Genomic DNA, 24,428 nt, shown 5'->3' with positions numbered 1-24,428 from the left:
CCAAAAGCTCCGCAGCAGAGTGTCCCTGGCGGGATTGGTATAAGGCAGCATAAAACGACCGCAAGACTTCCATGACCTGATCAGGGGTATTAACACGGCCCTCACTGCCTGCAAGTGCCTCAATAGACGGTGACGTCTGATGAGAGTGGGCAATCCTGGCCAAAAGTCGACCAGTAGATTCCCCCTCCTCATAGTATGCCTGGCGTTGGAAAAACCTCTTTCGTTCTGCAACTGAGGTGTTAATACGTTATAGGGCCTCCTGGGCAGCCCAACCACCCCTCCCTGTTCGTCTCCGATGGGTCTGCTATGTAGCGAGCTTCCAACTGAGCTACCAATCCCTCAGCCTGTGTCCCCTGAGCAGCCGTGTTCTTCTTGATGGCCTGAACCTCTTTGATGAACATGCCCCGTAAATAGTCCTTAAAAGCCTCCCATTGGAGACCCCCACTCCCTCACAGCATTGTGTATCACCCAAAACTCCCTCATAGCAGTTCTAAGCCGATCAGGGGAAGGAAACAAGTGTAACCAAAAAGCATTTAGTTTCCACTGTGCCCTCTGTAAAGTGGCGGTGGGGCGCATAGCCAGGCACACCACCAGAGGGGAATGATCCGAGATGTTACAAAAAAGATAAGTGCTGGACAGCACCCCCTTTCCTGCCCTCGGAACCTGGTCCTCAGGCTGTCTCAATCCTGGAACTCGTGCTGATATTAAGCATCCATGATGGCTAGGCTTTGCTGCCCCTTACAACCAGGGTGGTCGACCAGACACTGAAAATACAAAGCAAAAGAAGGGCGCACCAGCCTAGCGCATTATCCTCAGCAAGTTTATTTGGATAAAATTGTTTAAAATCAAATACTCACAAACAAACATGAAGTTCAGGCACATCAATTCCATACACCTGCCTCCTACCAGAGGATCAACGTCTTTACTGGAAGCAGGGGGCTGACGCGTTTCGAGGCCGTGCCTCTTCCTCAGAGCCTGGAGGCCATGGTCAAGTCCATAGTTTAAATATAGTATGAAAGGCCAGGCCTCCACATGACCCCTGGGGGATGTGGGAGGAGATATCGCCCAAATGGGCGTGACTACACAGCTAATTACCCAAAAACTGTTGCAAGTCACAATTGTAAATACATTTCGATTGGCTAGCCCCACGCGACCATTTATTCCATTGGTGAGCTGTCCAAAAAACTTCCCAGCCCATCGTGGACTCCATTTCACATATCATACATGTCAAAATGTTAGATTAAAGCTGATGTGGTAAACTGACCTGTGCATGTCTTGGTCCTAAACCAAATAGAGCATCACATTCTCCAAGCAGTTACAGAGGGACAATCCGGCGCCTAGTGGGAAACGAGCCATTGCTTGTGCACATCCAAAGAGATGTGCATACACACACTCTTTGTAAGTAGATGGCGTGTGAAGTTACCATCATGATACACTGCGGACCGTTAGTGGTTTGCTGTGATAAGCTGAAACTATCGAGTGTAGGTCGATAATCAAGTATCTCATACTGGGCATATTGGGCATATTACCTGGTTGTCTAATGGTGTTCACTGTAGGCCTGGCTATCAGGATATTCCAGATAGTATGCTATATCGGCAGGGCGGCGGTGGAACGCACGCCGCTCATCCCGGAACTAGCGTGCGCACCACCGCATAACGTCACTTCCGCCCATCCAGGCCGTGACGACTTCCGTATACATTAGCGGCGGGACAGCGGTGGAACGCACGCCGCTCGTCCCGGAACTGGCGTGCGCACCACCGCATAACGTCACTTCCGCCCGTCCAGGCAATGGCAACTTCCGCCCCCGGCAAGCTGTTCCTATAGTAACCGCAAAGGGGAGGACGCATGTGTGCCCCGCTGATGCATCATGTGCACTGTACCGTACGGACCATATCTAGGGGAACTATATTTAAATGCACCATGCAGAATCCACTCTGGTGGGAATTAGTTGGAAAGCTCACCAAAATTGGAAAATGGTGGTCGCACATATTTGTAATAGCAGTGGAGATATTATAACATCAGATAAAATAACCTGAACCAGTAAAGTTAAAATTAGCATTAGCATTAATAATATCAAATGATGGGTACTTGTGTACCAATAATGTGACTTGCTAAGCCAAAATAAGAATCACATATATAAGAATAAATAAATAGATAAAAATTTGTTCAATATCCAATTAAATCATACAACTATGGATAAAAAATATATATAATTATATATACTATATATATATATATATATATATATATATATATATATATATATATATATATATATATATAGATACATACACTTATATATAAATACTGAACCATAATGATTCATTATATAAAATCTATATTAAAACCATCTAAATATATGTGTACATATAGTGTGACTCGTTGAATATGGCATGTAGAACTTTAGACACGAATTTACGCGTGCCATACCTCCTCTACAAACAAACCTTGGAGAGATTGAAAAACTTAACTCAGTAAGCCAATATAAAAAACTTTAGGTGTGGGACCTATACTAAAAAACTATACACTTCGAATAAATTGAGGGGAAAGGAAAAAGAAAAAGGAGGATGGTATGACGAACAGTGTGTGTATGTGCGTGCATTGGCTGCGCACACACACACTCACACAAAACAGATGGCTGGAAAATGCCTGCGCAGGGCCGCAGAAACCATAGACCTCTTAAGTGGGTCCCTCAGTCCCCTAACATTCCAGGAAAGAATCGGGACTGCAGTCATGATGGGCGACAGTACATCAGAACCTCAGGGAGTTTAGAAACACTGGCCAGCAGGAACCGTAGAAAGCGGGACAGGAGGCAGCGGGATAAGAACCCCGGGCAAGTACAGCTACCGCTAGCTAGGTAGGAAAAGTAAGCCGACCCTGGACTCCAAGACCAGAAGGCCAACAGGGCCTTCCAACAGAAAGTGAACAGTAAAAATAACAGAACTCCGGACCGCGGGTGCCCCAAACTAACACACAGTCTCGGTCACAGTCTACTTTCAGGGCCCTCACCCACTGGAGTCACAGACAGCGTCCCTGGGGAGATCCCCAGATCGTCTCCCACTCCCATGTCGAGGACAACAGGTCTCATCAGCAGCAGGGAGAAAACTGAGTGACCTCAGCAGTAGAAAGGGGTAAACACAAGCAAGCAGGGGAACCAAAGTTCTGCGGTATGGACAGATCCTTAAAGCTCCAAAGCAAACAAAGAGAATCTTGTGTCCCTGCCGATCTCCAGGGTAGTAGCACATAAAAAGGGGGGAAAAAAACACAAGGGGTCACCACCCCACAAGGCTTCAGGACGGATAGCCTCAGGCATCACCAACATTCGGAGGCGGTGGGTGTGGACGAAGGATATGTTCGTTTCTGTCAATCCAGGAAGAAGCTTCTGTCAGATCCTCAAAAAAGTGGTGTTGGCCCCCAGCAATAACACGGAGCTTCGCCGGGTACAGCATGGCATTACAGGCTTGTGATTTCTGCAGACGTTGCTTGACCGTGAAGAATTTCACCCTACTCCTCTGCACCTCAGCAGAAAAGTCCGGGTAAAATGAGATCCGCACCCCCTTGTACTGAATGTCCCGGCGTTCCCTCGCCAACCTCAGAATGGTCTCCTTGTCCCGGTAGTTAAGCAGGTGAGCCAGCATGGTTCTTGGCGGGCGGCCCGGTTGCAGGGGGCAAGGGGGGACCCTGTGGGCCCTCTCCACAGCATAGAGAGGATAAAAGGTGTCCCTGCCAAAAGTTTCCTTAAGCCAGGATTCCACAAATTTCATGGGGCCCCTCCCTTCCACCTTTTCAGGTAGGCCCGCAATTCACACATTGTTTCGCCGGATGCGGTTTTCCACATCTTCAGCCCTCTGTTCCAGGGCCCTGGTCAGACCAGCGGTGTGGTGGGACTCCCTGGTCAAGGGGGGCAACTGGTCTTCCAGGTCGCTAACCCACCCCTCCACTGCAGTGGTGCACTCCCTGACCTTCTGGAGGTCCTGTCTAAGAAGGGACACAGCTTCAGTTAGACCTCCGAACTGTTTCTTGAGGTGGTCCACAGAAGCATTACATCTGTTTATGGCCCGCAGTATGTCAGCAAGCGTGGGCTGTTCATCTTCGCCCCTGTCCCCCCCCCCCCCTCCACATCCTCTACAAAGTCAGCTGCACAGTCCTTCTCCCCGGGTCCGCTCCCGCCCGGGATGACCGGCCCAGGGCCGCCGGAGCCAGCACTAGTGTCCGTTTGCTTTCCCTTCCCCACAGAGCCAGGGGACTTTTGTGCATAAAAGCGCATGTCGTGCTGCGGCTCTTTCGGCGGGTTTTTAGGGGGCTTAGAGGACTTACTGGAGGAGGCGGGCTTCTCGGAGCCTCTCGTCCGCTGTGGTAGGCCTTGTGCGGCGCCATCTTGGAGCCTAGACATCCCAGATTCCTCACTGGTCTTGCGGCGGAGCATCGCCCGGGAACGAGGAGAGGTCGAGTGTACCCGACGGTACAAGGAAGCTGTGGTGACCCGGTAAGTATTGGTGGAGACCGGGGAAAGGATCAAAGCACGGATTCCAGCGGGAGCTCAGTGAGATGCATGCTCTCACATGCCGCTCCTGGCCACGCCCCCCGAGTTGCATTTCAGTAAGTAAAATAAGTATTTAATCCCCAAGCAAAACAAGACTTAGTACTTGGTGTAGAAACCTGTGGCAAGCACAGAGGTAACCTGTTTCTTGCAGTTATAACCATTTTTGCTCACATTTCAGGAGGAATTTTGTTCCCATTTTTTTTTTTTTTTTTACAAAACTTCTCTAAATCCTTAAGGTTTCCTGGCTGTTGCTTGGCAACTCGAAGTTTGAAAAATGCTATGACCCTAAAAACACTATCCCTACAGTCAAGCACATAGGTGGAAACGTTATGCTGTGGGGCTGTTTCTATGCTAAAAGGTAGAGTCAGACTTTGCCGGGCCAATGGATGGGGCCATGTATTGTAAAATCTTGAATGAGAACCTTCTTCCCTCAACCAGAACACTGAAGATGGGTCTTCCAGCATGATATTGACCCAAAATATGCTGCCAAGGCAACAAAGGAGTGGCTCAAGTAGAAGAACATTTAAGGTCATGGAATGGCCTAGCCAGTCTCCAGGCCTTAATCCTATAGAAATATTATGGAGGCAGCTGAAACTTCGAGTTGCCAAGCAACAGCCAAGAAACCTTAAGGATTTAGAGAATATCTGTAAAGAAGAGTGGGCCAAAATTCCTCCTGAGATGTGTGAAAACCTGGTGACCAACTACACGTCCTACCTCTGTGCTTGCCAACAATGGTTTCTCTACCAAGTACGAAGTCATGTTTTACTTGGGGATCAAATACTTATTTTACCCACTGAACTGCAACTTAATTTATAGCATTTGTTTTATGTTCTTTTTTTTCTGGGTTTTTGGTTGATATTCTGTCTCTATCATTTAAAATACACTATCCTAAGTCTTGTGAGTACTTTCTGCTTTAGGCCTCTTGCACAATGCAGCTTGAAAATGTCCATTTACATAATTGTACAGAGCAAAAACGTGAAAATAAGTTTACATAAAAAAAAAATGTCTGGAGAAGTAGATGCTCAAAAGGAGTATCATGTGCAAGAGGCCTTACATTTGCAAGGAGCATTTTTAACAAAGTTATTAAACGCACTGCAGTTTTCAGCTTACTACATAAAAACTGAGTTCAGCCCCCCCCCCCCTCCACAAAAGAATCCAGCAATCTCTGCACCCCAGCCGATGTTTCCATCGGCTGTCACGTGCTGCAGCTGCCATTGCCGGTAAGGAAACCTGGCAGTGAAGCCTTGCGGCTTCGCAGTCGATTCCCTACTGCACATGCGGGAAGCGCCCTGCGCTCTTACTGGTACCTGTTCCCCCTCCCCCGATAAGTGCCAAATGAGGGACCGGAGCAAAGGAAAATCTACACATTGAGAGACAGAAGACAAAAATAAAAGCTGGGAAATGTGCAAAAAAAGTGCACTGATTCAAATGAAAGGTGCTGCTACCTTAGAGTGAAAATGAGCAATGTGAAAATGGTAATCGGGTGCGCTAACCTAAAACATAAATTAACACAACATAAACATGTAAGTGTATGTGACGTGGACAAAAATGCAACACAGGATAGTTCCGGGCTTTTTTCCAAGCTTTGTCTGGTAAGAGTTGAGGCATTACCTGTGTGCACATCACCTGGGTGACCTGCTACTACTCATTGGCTGTGATCTCGTGAGCAGTTAAATTTCTACATGCCCTTAAACTTCCATCTTTCGGTAAGAGGCTAAGCTGGTGGTGGGTCTCTGAACCTAATCTATCACGAAGCTTGCACTATCTAGACTGTAATTGTCTTCACATCACCGTCTCTGGAGTGATTTTTATTTTGGACTATATATCACCTTTATATGGACACCATTGTTTGAAAACTGTTGTTTCACCTGAACCATATTGAATTTTTAATTTTGGATCTTTTGGACACTTTGATCATTGCATTTTTGCCCACGTCACATACACTTACATGTTTATGTTGTGTTAATTTATGTTTTAGGTTAGCGCACCTGATTACCATTTTCACAAAAATAAAAGCTGCCAGAGGTTATTCCTCCCCTTACTCTAACCAAAGTAAAACCAGTTCACCTTTAGTTCTACTTTAAATCTGCTGATGATCTACTCCACGATTTTACCGCAATTTTGACTGGACTTGAAGCAATGCCTATGGACCTCAAAATGCATTAAAATCGTCCCAAAGTAGTTCAGGGACTACTTTGAAGTTGTTGTGACTTGAAGTCGCACAGATATGAACGGTACTCATTGCAAATCATGTAGTACGACTTGTCATGCAACTTTGCAGTACCAAGTCACGGGACAAAATATAGAAAAAGAATAATCAGCGCAAACCAAACCAATAATAAATCAATATGCAATCAAGTGTACTAGGCTGCAAGCAATCGGTGCCAAACACAAAAACACCTGTGAACTCAATATATAAAATTATTGCTGCGCCAAGTGAGCATAAATAAACGAGGGTAAATCAAAATAAATCAGTGTTGGTAATAATACATGTGAATATATATAGATAAACATATATAAATCCAGTGCAAAAAAATGTCCAAATCAGGTAATATATCAAAATTAGTATAGTCCCAGAATCATAATTTGTGCCAAAGAGTGATAAATTTCTTCATTCAAATTATAAGTGATTAAGGGTGCTTGCATGCTCCACTCAAAGAGTGCTCCACGTGACTGGTGACACACTAGAAGCTCACCTCAAGGATAGGCTCTTACAGAGCCAAAACACGCATATAAGTGATATATTCCAGCAGCCTGGTCCTCCTAACATGACCTCCTGTTCATCTCTCCAGTTATACCAGCATCGATATAGGGAACAAAAAACAGGGGATCTAGTGCTCTCTGCTTGGAACGGGTTTATTAGGCAATAAATACATAGGTAGTGCACTTACATTTGTTGGCACTCACAGCAGTGCGGACTATCAACACATCAAAACCACTCTCTGCCAGTGTTCTTCCGGGTATCGGCGTGATGACGCATAGGCTCCTCCCCCGTACGCGTTACGTAATTAACTTCGTCAGCGGGGTGGAGCCAAAACGTCTTTCCCGGGCTTTTATAGCACTAGTGATGCCGCAGCCCTACCCTACTCAGGGTGGAAGAGAACACATACCGCGGCGCCATTGCCAGACTCTGCCAGCATTCTATATACTGCACAATCCCGCCCCCCCTCTGGGCGGAAGAGATATAGTACGGCGCAATGTCTGGACCCAGCCTGCATTCGTAACCATTTAAATGCCGGTGCAGACCTACACATTGCAGTAATCGGAAAACGGCTAACGTAGACCAACCAATCTGCAGGCCAATAAATACATAGATGAAATTGCTTTCATTAGGAGCCTATGGATATCACGCTCCCCGAAGAACACCTCACGTTATTATGGCAGACATATATATCATTAACATCAGTATTTCAAATATAAATAGCCCTCTTAAACCTTTGACTAAAAACATACTGTCACATCATTATACCATCTAAAATCATCAATTAAATAATTTTTATTACCATATATTATATATAAAAATAAAAAAATTAAAAATAAAAATATAAATAAAACTACATAATCCCCTCAAAATTCGTAATTCATCCTAATAGATTGATCTCATAAATATCATCCCATCTCATCCCATCTAATAAATAAATTGGCTAAAATATTATTAAATTAATATATATACTAAATAAATATATTACTTCATTATTGAGTTAAATACAGGTAAAGGATTAAATTTAAAATGATTAAAATCACTAAAATTATCAAAAAGAGATAAAGGAATTTACTTATCACTAATAAAACAATTCAGGTCGAATTCAATATTCAAACCTCTAGGGGCCAATACCTTTGCCTCGTAAATCCAATAGGATTCGCGTTTACTTAATTGTCTGATAAAATTACCCCCTCTCCAGTGTCTGGTTACCCGTTCAATCCCCCAAAATTTGAGGGATCTTGGGTCCCACGATCCCTCAAATTTTGGGGGATTGAACGGGTAACCAGACACTGGAGAGGGGGTAATTTTATCAGACAATTAAGTAAACGCGAATCCTATTGGATTTACGAGGCAAAGGTATTGGCCCCTAGAGGTTTGAATATTGAATTCGACCTGAATTGTTTTATTAGTGATAAGTAAATTCCTTTATCTGTCTTTTTGATAATTTTAGTGATTTTAATAATTTTAAATTGAATCCTTTACCTGTATTTAACTTAATAATGAAGTAATATATTTATTTAGTATATATATTAATTTAATAATATTTTAGCCAATTTATTTATTAGATGGGATGAGATTGGATGATATTTATGAGATCAATCTATTAGGATGAATTACGAATTTTGAGGGGATTATGTGTTTTTATATATAATATATGGTAATAAAATTATTTAATTGATGATTTTAGATGGTATAATGATGTGACAGTATGTTTTTAGTCAAGGGTTTAAGAGGGCTATTTATATTTGAAATACTGATGTTAATGATATATATGTCTGCCATAATAACGTGAGGTGTTCTTCGGGGAGCGTGATGTCCATAGGCTCCTAATGAAAGCAATTTCATCTATGTATTTATTGGCCTGCAGATTGGTTGGTCTACGTTAGCCGTTTTCCGATTACTGCAATGTGTAGGTCTGCACCGGCATTTAAATGGTTACGAATGCAGGCTGGGTCCAGACATGGTGCCGTACTAGATACCTTCCGCCCGGAGGGGGGGCGGGATTGTGCAGTATATAGAATGCTGGCAGAGTCTGGCAATGGCGCCGCGGTATGTGTTCTCTTCCGCCCTGAGTAGGGAAGGGCTGCGGCATCACTAGTGCTATAGAAGCCTGGGAAAGACGTTTTGGCTCCACCCCGCTGACGAAGTTAATTACGTAACGCGTACGGGGGAGGAGCCTATGCGTCATCACGCCGATACCCGGAAGAACACTGGCAGAGAGTGGTTTTGATGTGTTGATAGTCCGCACTGCTGTGAGTGCCAACAAATGTAAGTGCACTACCTATGTATTTATTGCCTAATAAACCCGTTCCAAGCAGAGAGCACTAGATCCCCTGTTTTTTGTTCCCTATATCGATGCTGGTATATCTGGAGAGATGAACAGGAGGTCGTGTTAGGAGGACCAGGCTGCTGGAATATATCACTTATATGCATGTTTTGGCTCTGTAAGAGCCTATCCTTGAGGTGAGCTGCTAGTGTGTCACCAGTCACGTGGAGCATGCAAACACCCTTAATCACTTATAATTTGGATGAAGAAATTTATCACTCTTTGGCACAAATTATGATTCTGGGACTATACTAATTTTGATATATTACCTGATTTGGACATTTTTTTGCACTGGATTTATATATGTTTATCTATATATAGTCACATGTATTATTACCAACACTGATTTATTTTGATTTACCCTTGTTTATTTATGCTCACTTGGCGCAGCAATAATTTTATATATTGAAGTCACAGGACAAGTCGCACAAGTGTGAAAGGGGCCTTAATATCACATTAATTGTCCTCTAGATTGTTTTTCCTCATAAAATGTTTACCTGGTTTTATTATGCCGCATATATCAGACTTTCATAATTGGGAAACTTTGTACATCTTCCATTTGTTTTACTTTTCAGGGAATATTGATTGCTGGTAATGATGAGCAGAAAGCAAAGTACCTGCCTAAGCTGGCATCCGGGGAACACATTGCAGCTTTTTGCCTTACAGAGCCTGGAAGGTGAAGTAGATTTAACTATCAATATAAAATGGAGGGAATATGGCATCATGTGTTTATTTTCTAAAGCAACTCTACTTAAAAAGGATTACTGTGTGTTTACTGGACTGGGGCAAACTGCAATTTTCAGTTGGGCTGTTATAGGACTGTTATAGGGGTTTATAGACCCTTGATGTGATTAAATGTGGATCTCCAATAATTGGGTCATATTTATAATGCCTTATGTGATAGGTGCATAGTGACAGCACATCATGCTTCATTTTCCTATTCTAAAGAGAACTAGTAAGGGTAGAAATCTCATAGAAGAGGATAGAGTGGGGAAAAGGGTAGAGTCTCTGTCAGTATTTTTTTTGCTGTCAGGACTGGAAATGATGGAAAGTCTCTCCAATAGGGACACATCCACATATTTAGTTGTGTGAGAAAAGTTTTATTCTTTTCTCTGCCCTCCTGTCCCATTGACAGCCGATCATCCTTTTTCTTGTACAGGTGTTGCTGGGACAGGAAGTGATGGATAATCTCACCAATGGGAACACTAACAACATTAGAAAAATTACAGAAATATTACTTCTTTCACCTTGTACAAAACAACAAAGACCTTAAAAGCGTATCTATGGTCAAAATGTTAAATCGTATATTTATTTTCACACTGCATTTCAATTATTTCTAGCCTACTCTTATTATTTAAATGTTCCTAAAGTCTGTAAATCTATTTTGTGATGATCCCCACACATTTTTGTCCTTAACCACTTAAGGACCAAGCCTATTTCTGACACTTGTTTACAAGTTAAAATCATATTTCTCTGTCGCTCATTGACAGACGCAGTCCTCTTGATTAATATCAAATCGGGTTATACTGCCCTCTACAGGAGTAGGACACTAGGCAGAAGGAAAACGTTCTGGCCACACCTTAGGGGCAGTCCCAGAGGGTATATCCTCTCTCTCCCTGCTACAGGATGTCCATTTTTTTCTGTCTAGTTAGGAGTAAGGACCTAAGTTCCTTGCTGGGATCTTTGGTCCTGGCAAGATTTTTTTAGAAAAACTTTTTTTAGGCAGCTTTTTTCTCCAGTTGTTCCTGTGAGATCTTCAAGCAAGTATGCTGAAACTGGGCGACGGGCTGGATGTTAAGATCCAGTGGTCACCCCAGTCAGCCTACGAGCGCGTGCAGGCCCTAGCTCCGCGATGGGTCGGCGGCGACATAGTCCCACTGGACGTCCTTCCTTCCTAAAGTGGTTTCAGAGTTTCATCTGAATGAAGATATTGTATTACCTTCCCTGTGTCCTAAGCCCAGTCATCCTCGGGAGTTTGCGTTACATTCCTTGGATGTGGTTCGGGCAATCAGGGTATACCTGAAAACTACGGATTTGTTTCGTCAAACGGATATCACTTTTTGTGATCACGGATGGCCCCAAAAAGGGGTTGCCTGCATCTGCCGCGACTATCTCCAGATGGATCAGACAGACGGTGGTACAGGCTTATTCTATTAAGGGTCGGAATCCTCCGTTCCCTGTTAAGGCGCACTCCACTCGGGCGCTTAGTGCTTCTTGGGCCTTCCGTCATCAGGCGTCAGTGGTCCAGGTTTGCAAGGCGGCTACCTGGTCGTCGGTTCATACCTTTACAAAATTTTATAAAGTTGATGTGATGGCATCGTCGGATGCCTCTTTTGGCCGCAAGGTTTTGCAGGCCGCAATTTGAGGAGACCGTTGGTCTACCTCGAGGGTTTTTTTCTGTTGGGTTTTCAGTTGAGTCTCATCCTTTGGTTTGATGAGCCTTTAAGACTTCTAGTCAGCACCGGTTGGGCCTTCTGGATTTAAATTTTGATTTCTGTTATCCCACCCCTCATTTGTGGCACTGCTTTGGGATGTCCCGATTTGATATTAATCAAGAGGACTGCGTCTGTCAATGAGCGACAGAGAAAAATTGATTTTTGTAAAATCTTACCGTAAAATCCTTTTCTCTTAAGCTCATTGACAGACGCAGTACCCGCCCCTCTACTTTTGAGTTGGGATGGGTTAAATTCTCTGACACTGCTTTGTGACATAACTGACATCCTGTAGCAGGGAGAGAGAGGATATACCCTCTGGGACTGCCCCTAAGGTGTGGCCAGAACGTTTTCCTTCTGCCTAGTGTCCTACTCCTGTAGAGGGCAGTATAACCCGATTTGATATTAATCAAGAGGACTGCGTCTGTCAATGAGCTTAAGAAAAAAGGATTTTACGGTAAGATTTTACAAAAATCCATTTTTTTTGCTACAAAATTACTTAGAACCCCCAAACATATATATATATATATATATATATATATATATATATATATATATATATATATATATATATATTAGCAAAGACTGGAGAATAAAATGGCGGCCGTTGAAATATTTTTTGTCACGTAGTATTTGCGCAGCGGTCTTTCAAACCCATTTTTTTGGAAAAAATTCACTTCACTGAATGTAAAAAAATAACTAAACAGTTAATTTAGCCCAATTTTTTTTGCATATTGTGAAAGATGATGTAACCCACGTAAAATGATACCTAACATTTTACGGTTTAAAATTGAACACACTTCTGGAATGGCGACAAACTACGGTAATTAAAAATTTCCTTAAGTGACTCTTAAATTTTTTTTAACGGTTACCAGTTTAGTTACAGAGGAGGTCTTTTACTAGAATTATTTCACTCGCTCTGATGATCGTGGCAATACCTTACTTCTGTGATTTGAACACCGTTTACACTTGGGGGCGCAACTTACATATGCGTTTTCTATGGTGCGCATACATATGCGTTTTATATGGTGCGTTTTTATTTTTTTCCTATTTATGTTATTTTATTTTTATCACTGTTAAAAAAAAAAAAAAATCGGATCACTTTTATTGCTGTCGCAAGGAATGTAAACATCTCTTGTGACAGTAATAGGCAGTGACAGGTACTCTTTCTGGATGGATCGGGGGGTCTAAAAGACCCCAAACCCCTCCACCGCACTTCAAAGTATTCAAAACGCCGAAATATGCATTTTTGAATACTGTCAGCGTTTTAAAATACTCGGAAGTGACGCTGTGACGTGACGTCGCTTCTGGGTTTCATGATCGGAGACCCAATCGAAGCCGAATCTGGCTTTGTTCGAGACTCTAACCAGCCGGCGGACGTGCTGGCTGGTTGCTCGGGTCTCCTGGTGGGATGGGAGACCCAAGCAGAGCGGGGGAAGGCAGAGGGAGGGGTCGTCTCCTCCTGCTCGCTGGAATAATGGTGGATCGGCTGCTGAGCTGCATCGGTTGTTCTCATCAGAAAGCCGACCGCTGGCTCTAAAAAATGGTACTGGGTTGATGCCTGCATCTGCAGGCATCACCCCCATACAACCACTTCTTGAAGCCGACGTACAGGTACAGGTTTGCGGGAAGTGGGTAAATACTGTGTCATGTATTCACTGCGCACTGCAAGTAGGCACTGCCGTATTACAGAATTTTTAGGGTCTGCCTTCTGAACTGCAGAGGTGCTGAGAGGAGGAGCCTCAGCTTGCAGGTAGCAAGGTACCATGGGTTATGTAATCCTTAGAAACTGAAAGAAAATAGCAGGGGAGAAGCTGCAAAGTATGCCATACAATGTCATAGCATGCTTTACAGAGCCATGGCAAACATGTTACAATTTCTTAGAATATATATAGTAATTTAGTGGAAGAAAAAAAGAAAAATCAAAGTAAATAAAATGTACCCAATAATTATATATATATAAAGCAGACATTTCAATTTATTGAAATATATATAAATTCATTGTTGTATGTCCCTGTACGCTGTCTGTATCCGAGGCTCAGGCAATCATTCAGGCTGACTGTACACATGCACAGTTACAGTGGTTGGCAGAGTAGCCGTTAAACAACAAAAATTTCGTACGTGTTCATGTATTTTTGCTTTGAGCATGTGCTTTACCGTCGGTTGAGGAATTTGACATGGAAATTCCTCGGTGCACCAAAGTCATGTATGACGCGCTGCACATGCACAGTGCGTGCGGTTTTACAGAAAGTGACGTGGATTGCTTATTTTGCCGGGTTCGACATTTTGTCGGAACACAGGGAATCCAGAAAGTTGTGGAAGGAGATGGCCAACAGACAGGCAACACTCACAACAGGAAATTCGATTTTTTTAAGTACGTTTATATTGGATTGCCAAAAATAACTATTTATATTGCTATTTCATTGCTTATGTTATAAAATTAAAGTATATGCTCTGACCATAGAACGTTTTAAAGTAAATTTTATGAATAGCTTCCTGTTACAAGTGTGTTTTTGTAATCAAACCTAGAAGAATCTAGGTTCACAGCTCTGCGTGTGGCAATTGCATCTGTTCTGCCACCCGTAACCACCTGCAGCCAAATCGCGCTGCTCTTAGGAGACAGACGGGTCTGCCATTCATTCTGAATGGCTCCCCCGTGCATCTCAGCACGCAGCGTAATTGCAAATGTAGAAACCGCAGGAAAAAAAAAAGAGACCTAAAAACATAGAAAAGTGATGGCAGAAAAAGAGTAGTCCAGTAAATCTGCCCATTTTTTTTTTTCTAATATTGTCTGACTATAGATCTAGGTTCACCCCAAGCATGTTTGAAGCCATTTACTGCTGACTGTCTCCCTACCTCTGCTGGTAGTTTATTCCAAGTAACCCTTTCAGTTAAATACTTTCTAAGAATAGTTTTGAACTCTCCTCCAGTTAGTTTCGGTCATGTCCCTCTGTTCTTGATTTTGGTTTCATATTAAAAAACTGCCCTCCTGAACCTTATTCATCTGCTTGATGTAGTTAAAGGTCTTAATCATGTCTTACCTTTCCCTTCGTTTCTCCATACTGTACATATTAGATTCCTGAAATCACTCTTGATATATTTTATCCCCCAAACCTTTCACCATTTTTGTTACCCGTCTCTGGACTTGTACTATTTTATCAATATCTTTCTGTAAGTGAGGTCTCCAGAACTGGACAAAGTATTCTAAACGAGTTCTCACTTAAAATCTATATGGGGGAATTAGAACCTCCTTCCTCCTGCTGGTGATCCCTCTAGTGATGCATCCTAGAATTCTATTTTTTTTTGAAAATGTGCCTGCACCTCTTTTTTGCGGAAACGCAGGCACAGCTGCCTCATCGTTTGAATGGCCTGTAATGCCCAAGCAAACGCTGGTTGCTCTTATTGAATCTATTGTTTTCTCCATGTTGGAGTATTGTTAAATTCTTTCAAAATTTCAATAAAAATGTATTGAAAGTAAAAAAAAATCTATTGTTTTGAATCTATTGTTTTGTTTATATGTGGTATTTTACACCAATGTATGTTTCTTTTATTTGTCACTTAATAAATGCTATTTTATCTTTAGTAAATGTGGTTGATAAAGTGATTGCAATGCTTTATTTGAATTTAGGTTGTATTTCCAGGTTGTAATTGACTCCATGACATGTATGGTAACTAGAGAGTAGGAAAAAATGGATTGTAGAGTTCATCAGCCGTGTACTGTGCCAGACCTGTCTTCCCTGTCTAATGCTGCACAATTTACAGCTGAGGTTGAATTACAGCTGTAGATTCAGATTGCCAAAGCCTACTTTAATCGAATGTACAGGGTGAAGTGATGCTTTTATGAAGAGTCTTATTTTTTTTCCCCATTGTAGTGGGAGTGATGCGGCTTCAATCAAATCTAGAGCCACCTTGAGTGCTGATGGAAAGCACTATATTTTGAATGGTTCAAAGGTATGATATTTTTTATTATTCATTATTATTTAGCACCAGTCCATTCCACAGAGCTTTACAGAGTGCCTAAAGCTATTCACAGAAGTTCTGCCTGAGTAAAGTGTGCAGTCTGTCTCTGATCTATTTGTACAAACACATACTGTAGAGGCTCTGTTGTTCCGGGAAACACTAACCTATTACTACTGTAGGTTTTTGGATTGTGTAAGGTGACAGAAACGCATAGATGAATGCCACAGAAATTAGGCGGAGATATACAAGCGTTATGCAAATGATATTTGGTAAAGAACTTAGGATTGCTCATTGTTCTTTGCTTACAAGACATGGACGAAAAAATTTGAAATGTCAGTATCCAACGGTTATCAAAGTGTAGAACCTGTAGACCTTAGAAATATAACTTGTTTTTTTCCCCCTGAAATGTGCCTGTTGGCTTTTTATAACATTCCGAAATTCCAATCAGGAAGTTTTTCCTTCCACCTGACTGCAGCACCTGCTTCTCTCTTCTTTGGTAAGCACAGGGCCATCTTAGCGCTGGGCAGTTGCCTGGGGGCCCCACCTGTCCAGCGACCCAGCCCTAGCCAAGTATTAGCAGACATCCCAAATCTCCCGCATTCGGCCTGCGGCTCCCTGACACCCGCAAGTGCCGCACAATATCCCGGCTGTCTGTGTCAGCTGAGCTGTCAGAACGGAGCCAATGCTTCCTGTATACTTCCGGCTCTGTCCTTACACTCACAGGTGGGGTTATATCAAATGCACTCCGCCTGTGAGGAGACTGAGAGATACAGGAAGCATTGACTCTGCATGCTCCCTCCAGCACGGCGCCGCTCCTCACACCTGCTCTGTTGATGTCATGTACCTCGAGCCAGCATTTACCGCCAGCAGGACCCACCAGCAGTACCAGCCAGGCAGTAACCACAAGCAGTAACAGCCAGCTGAACCCGCCAGCAGTACCAGCCAGCAGTAAGTCACGTGCTAGGGGTGCAACTGCCCCCCAGCACATAACTGTAAATATCCCAGCTAGGGATGCACCGAAATTTCGGCCACCGAAATTATCGGCCGAAAATGGGCCTATCCCATTTCGGCCGATAATGGGTTAAAAATGCCGAAATTAATGGCCACCGTGAGAAAGGAGGAGGGCGCAGGGCAGGTTTAAAAAGTCCCGCCTCTGGCCGGCCACCCACCTCTCAATGATGTCCCTACTACTAGGAATGAGGTGACAAACCGGGCGGGAGGGCGGGGGGAGCGGCCGCTAATAGCTATAACTGTCAGCCTTCACTTCCCTGTCATGCGGGCATCTCCTCTGACAGGGAAGTGAAGCGCTCACATAGTTACAGCTATTAGCGGCCGCTCCCCCCGCCCTCCCGCCCGGTGTGTCAGTTCATTCATGCTCATCGTCCCGCTGACAGGGAAGTGAAGTGAAGGCTCACATAGTTACAGCTATTAGCGGCCGCTCTCCCGCCCGGTGTGTCAGTTCATTCATGCACAGATCGTAGTAGTAGTGACATCACCGGGAGACGGGCCGCCGGCCAGAGGCGCGTCTTTTGCATGAAGGACACCGTAGGAGCACTCAGCAGAGTGAGAGTAAGGAGATTGAATCGTTGGGATGGGGAGGGACGCTGAGGCAGAAGGGGGGAGGGTGTACTGCCGAGGGGGGCGCTGAGGCAGTGGGGGGGGGGGGGGGGGTTAGCTGAGGCAGCTTACCAATGGTATTAGTATTATGCAGCATGAGGGGGGTTAATATATTGTCACTGCTGGTCACTGATGCATTAGTGACCGACAAGTGGCAGTTAATTAACCCCTTTGTGCTGCATTAGTGCAACCAGTGTTAATTAACACTGATACTGGTTACACTAATGCAGCACAAAGTGGTTAATTAACTGCCACTGGTCGGTCACTAATAGATGAGTGACCAGCAGTGGCAATACATTAACCCCCTCATGCTGCATAATAGAAATACCATTGGTAATTAAATTAACCTCTTGCCAACCCATCACAGTACATATACTGTGACAGGGTGGCTGCGACAGGTGTACGTCGCTGCCTGTTTTTGGTGTATGCCCCTCTTCTATCTATTTTAAAATTATTTGGGGGAAAAAGTAATTTTCGGTTTCGGTTTTCGGCCAAGGGCATCCTGCATTTTCGGTTTCGGCCCAGGATTTTCATTTCGGTGCATCCCTAATCCCAGCATGTGCTGTGTTTCTGATTCTTACCACCATGACCACTTCAAATCACTGAAGTGGTCATGGTGTTTAGAATGTTCCTTTGATATCTCTGGCAGGTGGCAAGCGCCTGTCAGCCCTGTTCTGCTGCCAGGCCACTTGGGGGAAGGGGAAGCCCACAACTGCTGGAATGACGATTGCAGGACAGTGAAGTCTGACTCCCGTCTGTGTGTGTGTGTTCACCCTACCCAGCCGCCGAATTTGGAAGCTGTCATTAGCCTGGCACCGCTGTCAGGCAAATCGGGACATGGAGAGAGGTGCCCACAGCAGCAGGAGTGCCTGCCTGCTTCCAGGGTCTGCCAGGAGACAGGCACACACCAGGACAGCCGCAGCGCAAGCCACAAGGGTGGGGGCACTGCTGTAGAAGCCTAAAGTGGAAGCCAGCATGGCAGAAAGGAAAGGAGGACAGAAAGGGTAAGTACTAAGTTTTTTATGTGCAGAAAATATGGCCTGTATGTTCAGAAAGTCAAAACATCTGCATGTCACTTTCATTTTGTATACAATCGATGTTCAAATTAATAATGATATCAGTGCATTTTTTTTCTCATGGATGATTGTGTAGGCAGTGCACTGCATTGCCCAGGGGCATATAATGCTCTTAAGATGGCACTGGTGTCATGCATAGCCCCTGCTGGATTTTCAATAGGAATAGATTAAAGAATGTAACCTGAGCTGTTAAATTACATTATTTGTATTGAAACTGAGCAAGGTAGCTGTGGGTCATAAGCATGATTATGTGGGGCTATTTCCTCACTGCAGTTCCTATAGTAGTCAGACAGTGGAACCAGCTAGAGGTATTACAAAATCTTTAATAAACCTCATATTAGACATCATATATATTGCATCACATTCTAACTTCGCTTCCTAGATATGGATATCCAATGGAGGACTGGCAGATATATTCACAGTGTTCGCAAGGACTGATGTTGTTGATAAAGATGGTGTCACCAAGGACAAGATAACTGCCTTCATAGTGGAGCGGGCATTTGGTGGCGTTACTCACGGGAAACCAGAGGATAAGCTGGGAATCCGAGGATCAAATAGTAAGGATGTTTTCTTTCTCCTCACTCTGTTCCATTGCTTATGTTGACAATTCAAAGGGCTCATTCTCAGCTACTTTTAAAAGTTTACCTGCACTGCCATATGTAGCTGTAGTTGCTGCCCCATCAAACTCTGCTGCTTTTGCATCCTTCATTTCTTTTGGTCTTGCTACACATTCCCTTCTCTTGCAGGTGGGTCTCAGCCCCACCTTACTACAGGCAAGTATCTAGTTCAGATACTACTCGACTCCAAATTGGCATTCTTAGCATTTGTAGCTGGATACTTCTTTCATTCTGCAGTTTGAATCTCTATGCTCCCTCTAGTATATGTTAGTTGTCACCAGAGGATGAATACTCTTCCTCAGAGAGAATACTTGTTATCCATATGGCTCTCCATGGGTAAACAGATTGGCAGTGATTTGGAGTGCCTGTTTCTATTTTCTCCACGGACTGTTTATCTTGAGCTAATCTATGTACTACCTGCAGTAAGGATATGTACTTCGGAACTTCCATAAATATGTGACACTAAATTTGAGAAACACTGGTATAACTGATGTCTTTGGAAGGGTTTGTTGGAGAGAATGAATATTTAGTCATATTGTGCATTTTTAATAACAAATGGAATGGAAGAAATTGCCATCTTTGAAGAATAATTCTGGGCAACAACTAAGACCAATGGGCCCGAACCACAGGAGAGAACTCTTTCTCGGATTCAAACCCCCTCACATACTCTTTCTCTCCCCTGTTGCAGTAACTCTGACCTCAGCATTTGAGAGCTCACTCCTGCAATAGTGGAGGTGAGCAGTGATAACCAAGCCTCACTTAGCAACATCCTGGGAGTACTTGGCAACGTCCTGGGAGTATTCCAATCAGGCTTCTTAAGGTATGTAAATGGCCTACACCTATAACAAGGGTATTATTCATCTTTAGTCAGAGCTGCACAGTTTGTTTTAATCTACAAACATCCCTTACCTGCATAGACAGATTTTTTGTAAAGGTGAACTATCCTTTTAACCTGAAATGGGTGGACTTTTTGACTTTGACCCATTTGTCTCTCACGGACTGTTTTTTTTTTTTTGCTGCACAGAATTATTCTTTAAAAGATGGCAATATCTCCCCTTCCTCCTTCAGCAGCAGTGGCAGCCCTTTTATTTCTGTTGGTAGAGATTTCCTTTATTCAGAGTTCTTTCTAATGCACTTTAACAAGAATCCATAGATATGTGCTGTGTAAACGCTTTCCACTTTCTACTCCCTGAATCAGCATTAAAACTTTCATGGCAAGCTTGAATCTAATTGGTGGGTAGAAGAAACTTCTAAGTATTAACATTTTTTAGGCTATGGGAAATATAATGGCTAGAATCAGATGGCTTCTGTATACTGATTATAGCTTTGCCTATGACTGTTTTCTCATTGTGGGGTCTATTCTCAGCGTTTACTATATCGACTGTTTTTCTTATGAATGTTAATTTTCTTCCTGACATCTGCTTAAGAGCCGGTTCACACTACCGCGACCTCTAAGTCGCCTCATAAGGGGCGACTTGTTAGCGCGACTTTCAGCGCGACTTAGCGCGACTTGTGAATTATTTTAAGCGACTTATGATAGACGACTTTGTATTTGGCCAATTTACTCATTGCCCACCAAAAAAAAGTTCGTAAAAATTGTCGTTTTTGATAGAGAGCCAATTATTGAAAAAATTAGTAAAAAAAAAAAAAGAGATTTCTTTGGATTAATTAGTGTCTGGGGGTCTAAAAAGTGTACCTGTGAAGTTTCAGCTCTGTAGCATGTCCAGAACCAGAAAAAAGTTAGAATTATTATTAGAGCAGGGATGGGGCTCCGCTCCTTTTACACCTGAGCGTTTTTGTTTTAGGCGTTTATTGGGCATTTTTTGGGCGTCTTTGGAGGCAGGCATGACATCTGAACTTCTGTATAGGGGTATATATACACACACACACATATATATGTATATATACACATACACCAATAGGTGTGATAGGAGCGGAGCCACATCCCTGCAAATAATTTCATTAGCGCATGGATGGGGTTCCGCTACTTTCACACCTATATGTGTGTATATATACATATATGTGTGTGTGTATATATACCCCTATACAGAAGTTCAGATGTCATGCCTGCCTCCAAAGGCACCCAAAAAATGCCCAATAAACGCCTGCAACAAAAACGCCCAGGTGTAAAAGGGGGCCGAGCCCCATCCCTGCTCTACTAATGATTCTAAGAAAAATGATCTTTTTCCTAGGGCGGTCACCCTGACATGGATGAGTTCTGTCACCCTGGCATAAAAGGAGCGGAGCCCCATCCCTGCTCTACTAATAATTCTAAGAAAAATTATCTTTTTCTTATGGTGGTCACCCTGACATGGATGAGTTCTGTCACCCTGGCATAGCAGTCAGTCAGTTCACCCTAAACTACACTACGGTCACCCTGACACTTAACACTTTCCCTACAGAAACTAGATTATTGAATCTAACTATAGTGGTATATAGTACCAGATTATTGAATCTAACTATAGTGGTATATAGTACCCTAACTACACTGCATATCCCTTTCCTCACACTAAGTGTCCACCAGTGCCACGTATCAGTGCCACGGAGCAGTGCCACGAATCAGTGTCCACCAGTGCCATGTATCAGTGCCACGAATCGGTGTCCACCAGTGCCACATATCAGTGCCACAAATCGGTGTCCACCAGTGCCACGTAGCAGTGCCGCAAATCGGTGTCCACCAGTGTCACGTAGCAGTGCCACAAATCAGTGTCCACCAGTGCCACGTAGCAGTGCCACGAATCAGTGTCCACCAGTGCCACGAATCAGTGTCCACCCGTGTCACGAATCGGTGTCCACCAGTGCCACGTATCAGTGCCACGAATCATTGTCCACCAGTGCCACATATCAGTGCCACGAATCAGTGTCCACCAGTGCCACGTATCAGTGCCACAAATCAGCGTCCACCAGTGCCACGTAGCAGTGCCACGAATCAGTGTCCACCAGTGCCACGTATCAGTGCCACGAATCAGTGTCCACCAGTGCCACGAATCAGTGTCCACCAGTGCCACGTATCAGTGCCACGTATCAGTGTCCACCAGTACCACTCACACAGACCAGGCAGAGATAATGGTATATAGGAACTGTAGGCATGGCTGCAATGTGGGGAATGCCTGGCTAATTTTCCTTCTTCTTCATGCAAAGTCGGATCACAAGTCACTTCAAATAAGATAAGGATCCGACTTGGAGGCGACTCCCATTGAAGTCTATTGGGACAAGTCGGATACAAGTCGCCTCAAAGTAGTACAGGACCCTTTTCTGAAGTCGGAGCGACTTCAGTAGTGCCAATTAAGACGGCTCTCATTGATTTACACTGCTTTTGTTATGTCAAGCGACTTGGGGCGACTTGAGGGCACACAAGTTGCCTCACAAATCACGGCAATGTGAATGGACTCTTAGAAATCATTGTTGGAAAACTAGCATAAGTATTTCCTTTCACCTTGACCTCTCTCTACCTTTATCTAAAGTTAATAGTGGGATTTCAGTTAAATAAATTATAAAGTTTAATTGATTTTTGTTTGTTATTTAAAAAAGAACAAAACAAACGTTATACTTACTTGCCCTATGACTCCGATCCTCCTCTTCTTGGGTGCCACACTGGTGCTCCTAGCTCCTCCTCTTCTTGGTGTGCCACCATAGGGAGCCTGTGAGAGCATAGAGAGCTGATACAGACAGACACAGCGCTGGATTTGAGTGACTAGGTATAAGGGGGGAGAGAGGGCTATATTACTACCTAAACATTTTTTACCCTAATGCAGGCAATGCAACAAGGGAGTAAAAAAAATGCAAAGAGACTGGACCAGTCAGTGTACTGTAGGTGAGCCAAAGGTACTAAAAACACACCAAAAAACTGTGATGTACAGCATTGCCATTTTAAAACAGAAATGCAAAGGTTCCTGTTCTAAGTATAGTAATCAAGAATATTTAAATATTTCCATTATGCCTCATGGCCTATTGTTTATTCAGAACTGCTGGTTTTTAGCAAAGATATAGTCTAAAACTGTGGTCTTCAAATTGTGACCCTCCCTTGCCTCCCTTGGGGCTTTTATTTCCACTGACCCCCTTAATGGGGTCCTATTCCTCCCACTGACCAAAACAATGGGACACTATTCCTCTCACTAACCACAATGATGGGGCACTATTCCTCCCACTGACACCTTTGAGGGGGCACAATTCCTCCCACTGATGCCAACGATGGGGCTCTGTTGCTGCTCTCACTGACCATACACACTAGGTTTTTTCTACTCCCACTTACTACCAACCCTTGGGCATTTGTGTGCTTCCACTCATCACTGAATTAGAGGAATTGTGTACTGCCATAAGAGCCAGGGAATTTTTCAATCCCACTGGCGACAGTCTGGCTCCCCTAAAGTCTGAAGAACAGTGACCTGGCCCCTTGTTAAAGTTTAACCAGTTCCCACCCAGCCTATTACATGATGACAGCTGGGTGGGCCTCTCGTCGATCTGATGTGATCGGTCACCGGCTGTGTCCATGTGACCACCGTGACCAATCACAGCAGGTCACATGACAGTTGTACACAATGGATGGCTTCCTTTCATGCAGTCCAATGTGTACAATTGTGTTGCTAGCTTTGATTGGTCTGTGTGATCACATGGTACAGATAGGGTCGATAACAGCTCATCTGTACCATGTGATTAGCTCTGGCCAATCACATGTAATCAAAACAAAACGGACCTGAATGAATCAGTTTATTTCAGTAAAATGCTTGCTTATAGCAATGTAATGCACTGCTATAAGCAATCATAGTGTATCACTTCTCCAGAGTAGTACAATGTTACTATGGTAACATTATATTTCTCTGGTCACAGTGTTAAAAAAAAAAATGTAATAAAAATGGGAAAAAAATTATTACATTTTTTTTATTTTTCGTACGGTACGGAGTCAGTGTCCCTGATCACCTCCACACCAGTTGTGACAATGCTGTACTGCGCTGGTGAAATAGATTTTCTCTTACGTCCTCCGACAGTCGCTGCCACTTCATATTCATCACTAATGGGGTTATTGACCTTTGCTCCGCAGGAGTAGCTAGGCAACAAAATAGTTCATATCAAAGCTTTTAGCATATCCCACCCCTAGGGGGTGGTCCCCTCAGTCAATACCTCCTTGCTTCCTGCATTCCCAACTCAGTTTCTAA

General features: G+C 43.6%; 1 protein-coding gene across 1 annotated transcript in view; it reads left to right on the top strand.

The window, feature by feature from the left end:
- Nucleotides 1-24,428, top strand: part of ACAD9 (acyl-CoA dehydrogenase family member 9) — a 195,686-nt gene that overhangs the window by 71,561 nt on the left and 99,697 nt on the right. The window contains exons 5-7 of the mRNA XM_082266167.1: nt 10,149-10,249; nt 15,878-15,956; nt 19,041-19,215. Coding sequence (XP_082122293.1) covers nt 10,149-10,249; nt 15,878-15,956; nt 19,041-19,215 — 355 coding nt within the window. The remainder of the gene's footprint in view (nt 1-10,148; nt 10,250-15,877; nt 15,957-19,040; nt 19,216-24,428) is intronic.

This window comes from Pelophylax lessonae (genome assembly GCF_965119305.1).
Source record: "Pelophylax lessonae genome assembly, chromosome: 8".
Taxonomy (NCBI): Eukaryota; Metazoa; Chordata; class Amphibia; order Anura; family Ranidae; genus Pelophylax; species Pelophylax lessonae.
Note: the sequence above shows the minus strand (reverse complement) of the source record. Positions and strands in the feature narration are given on the sequence as shown.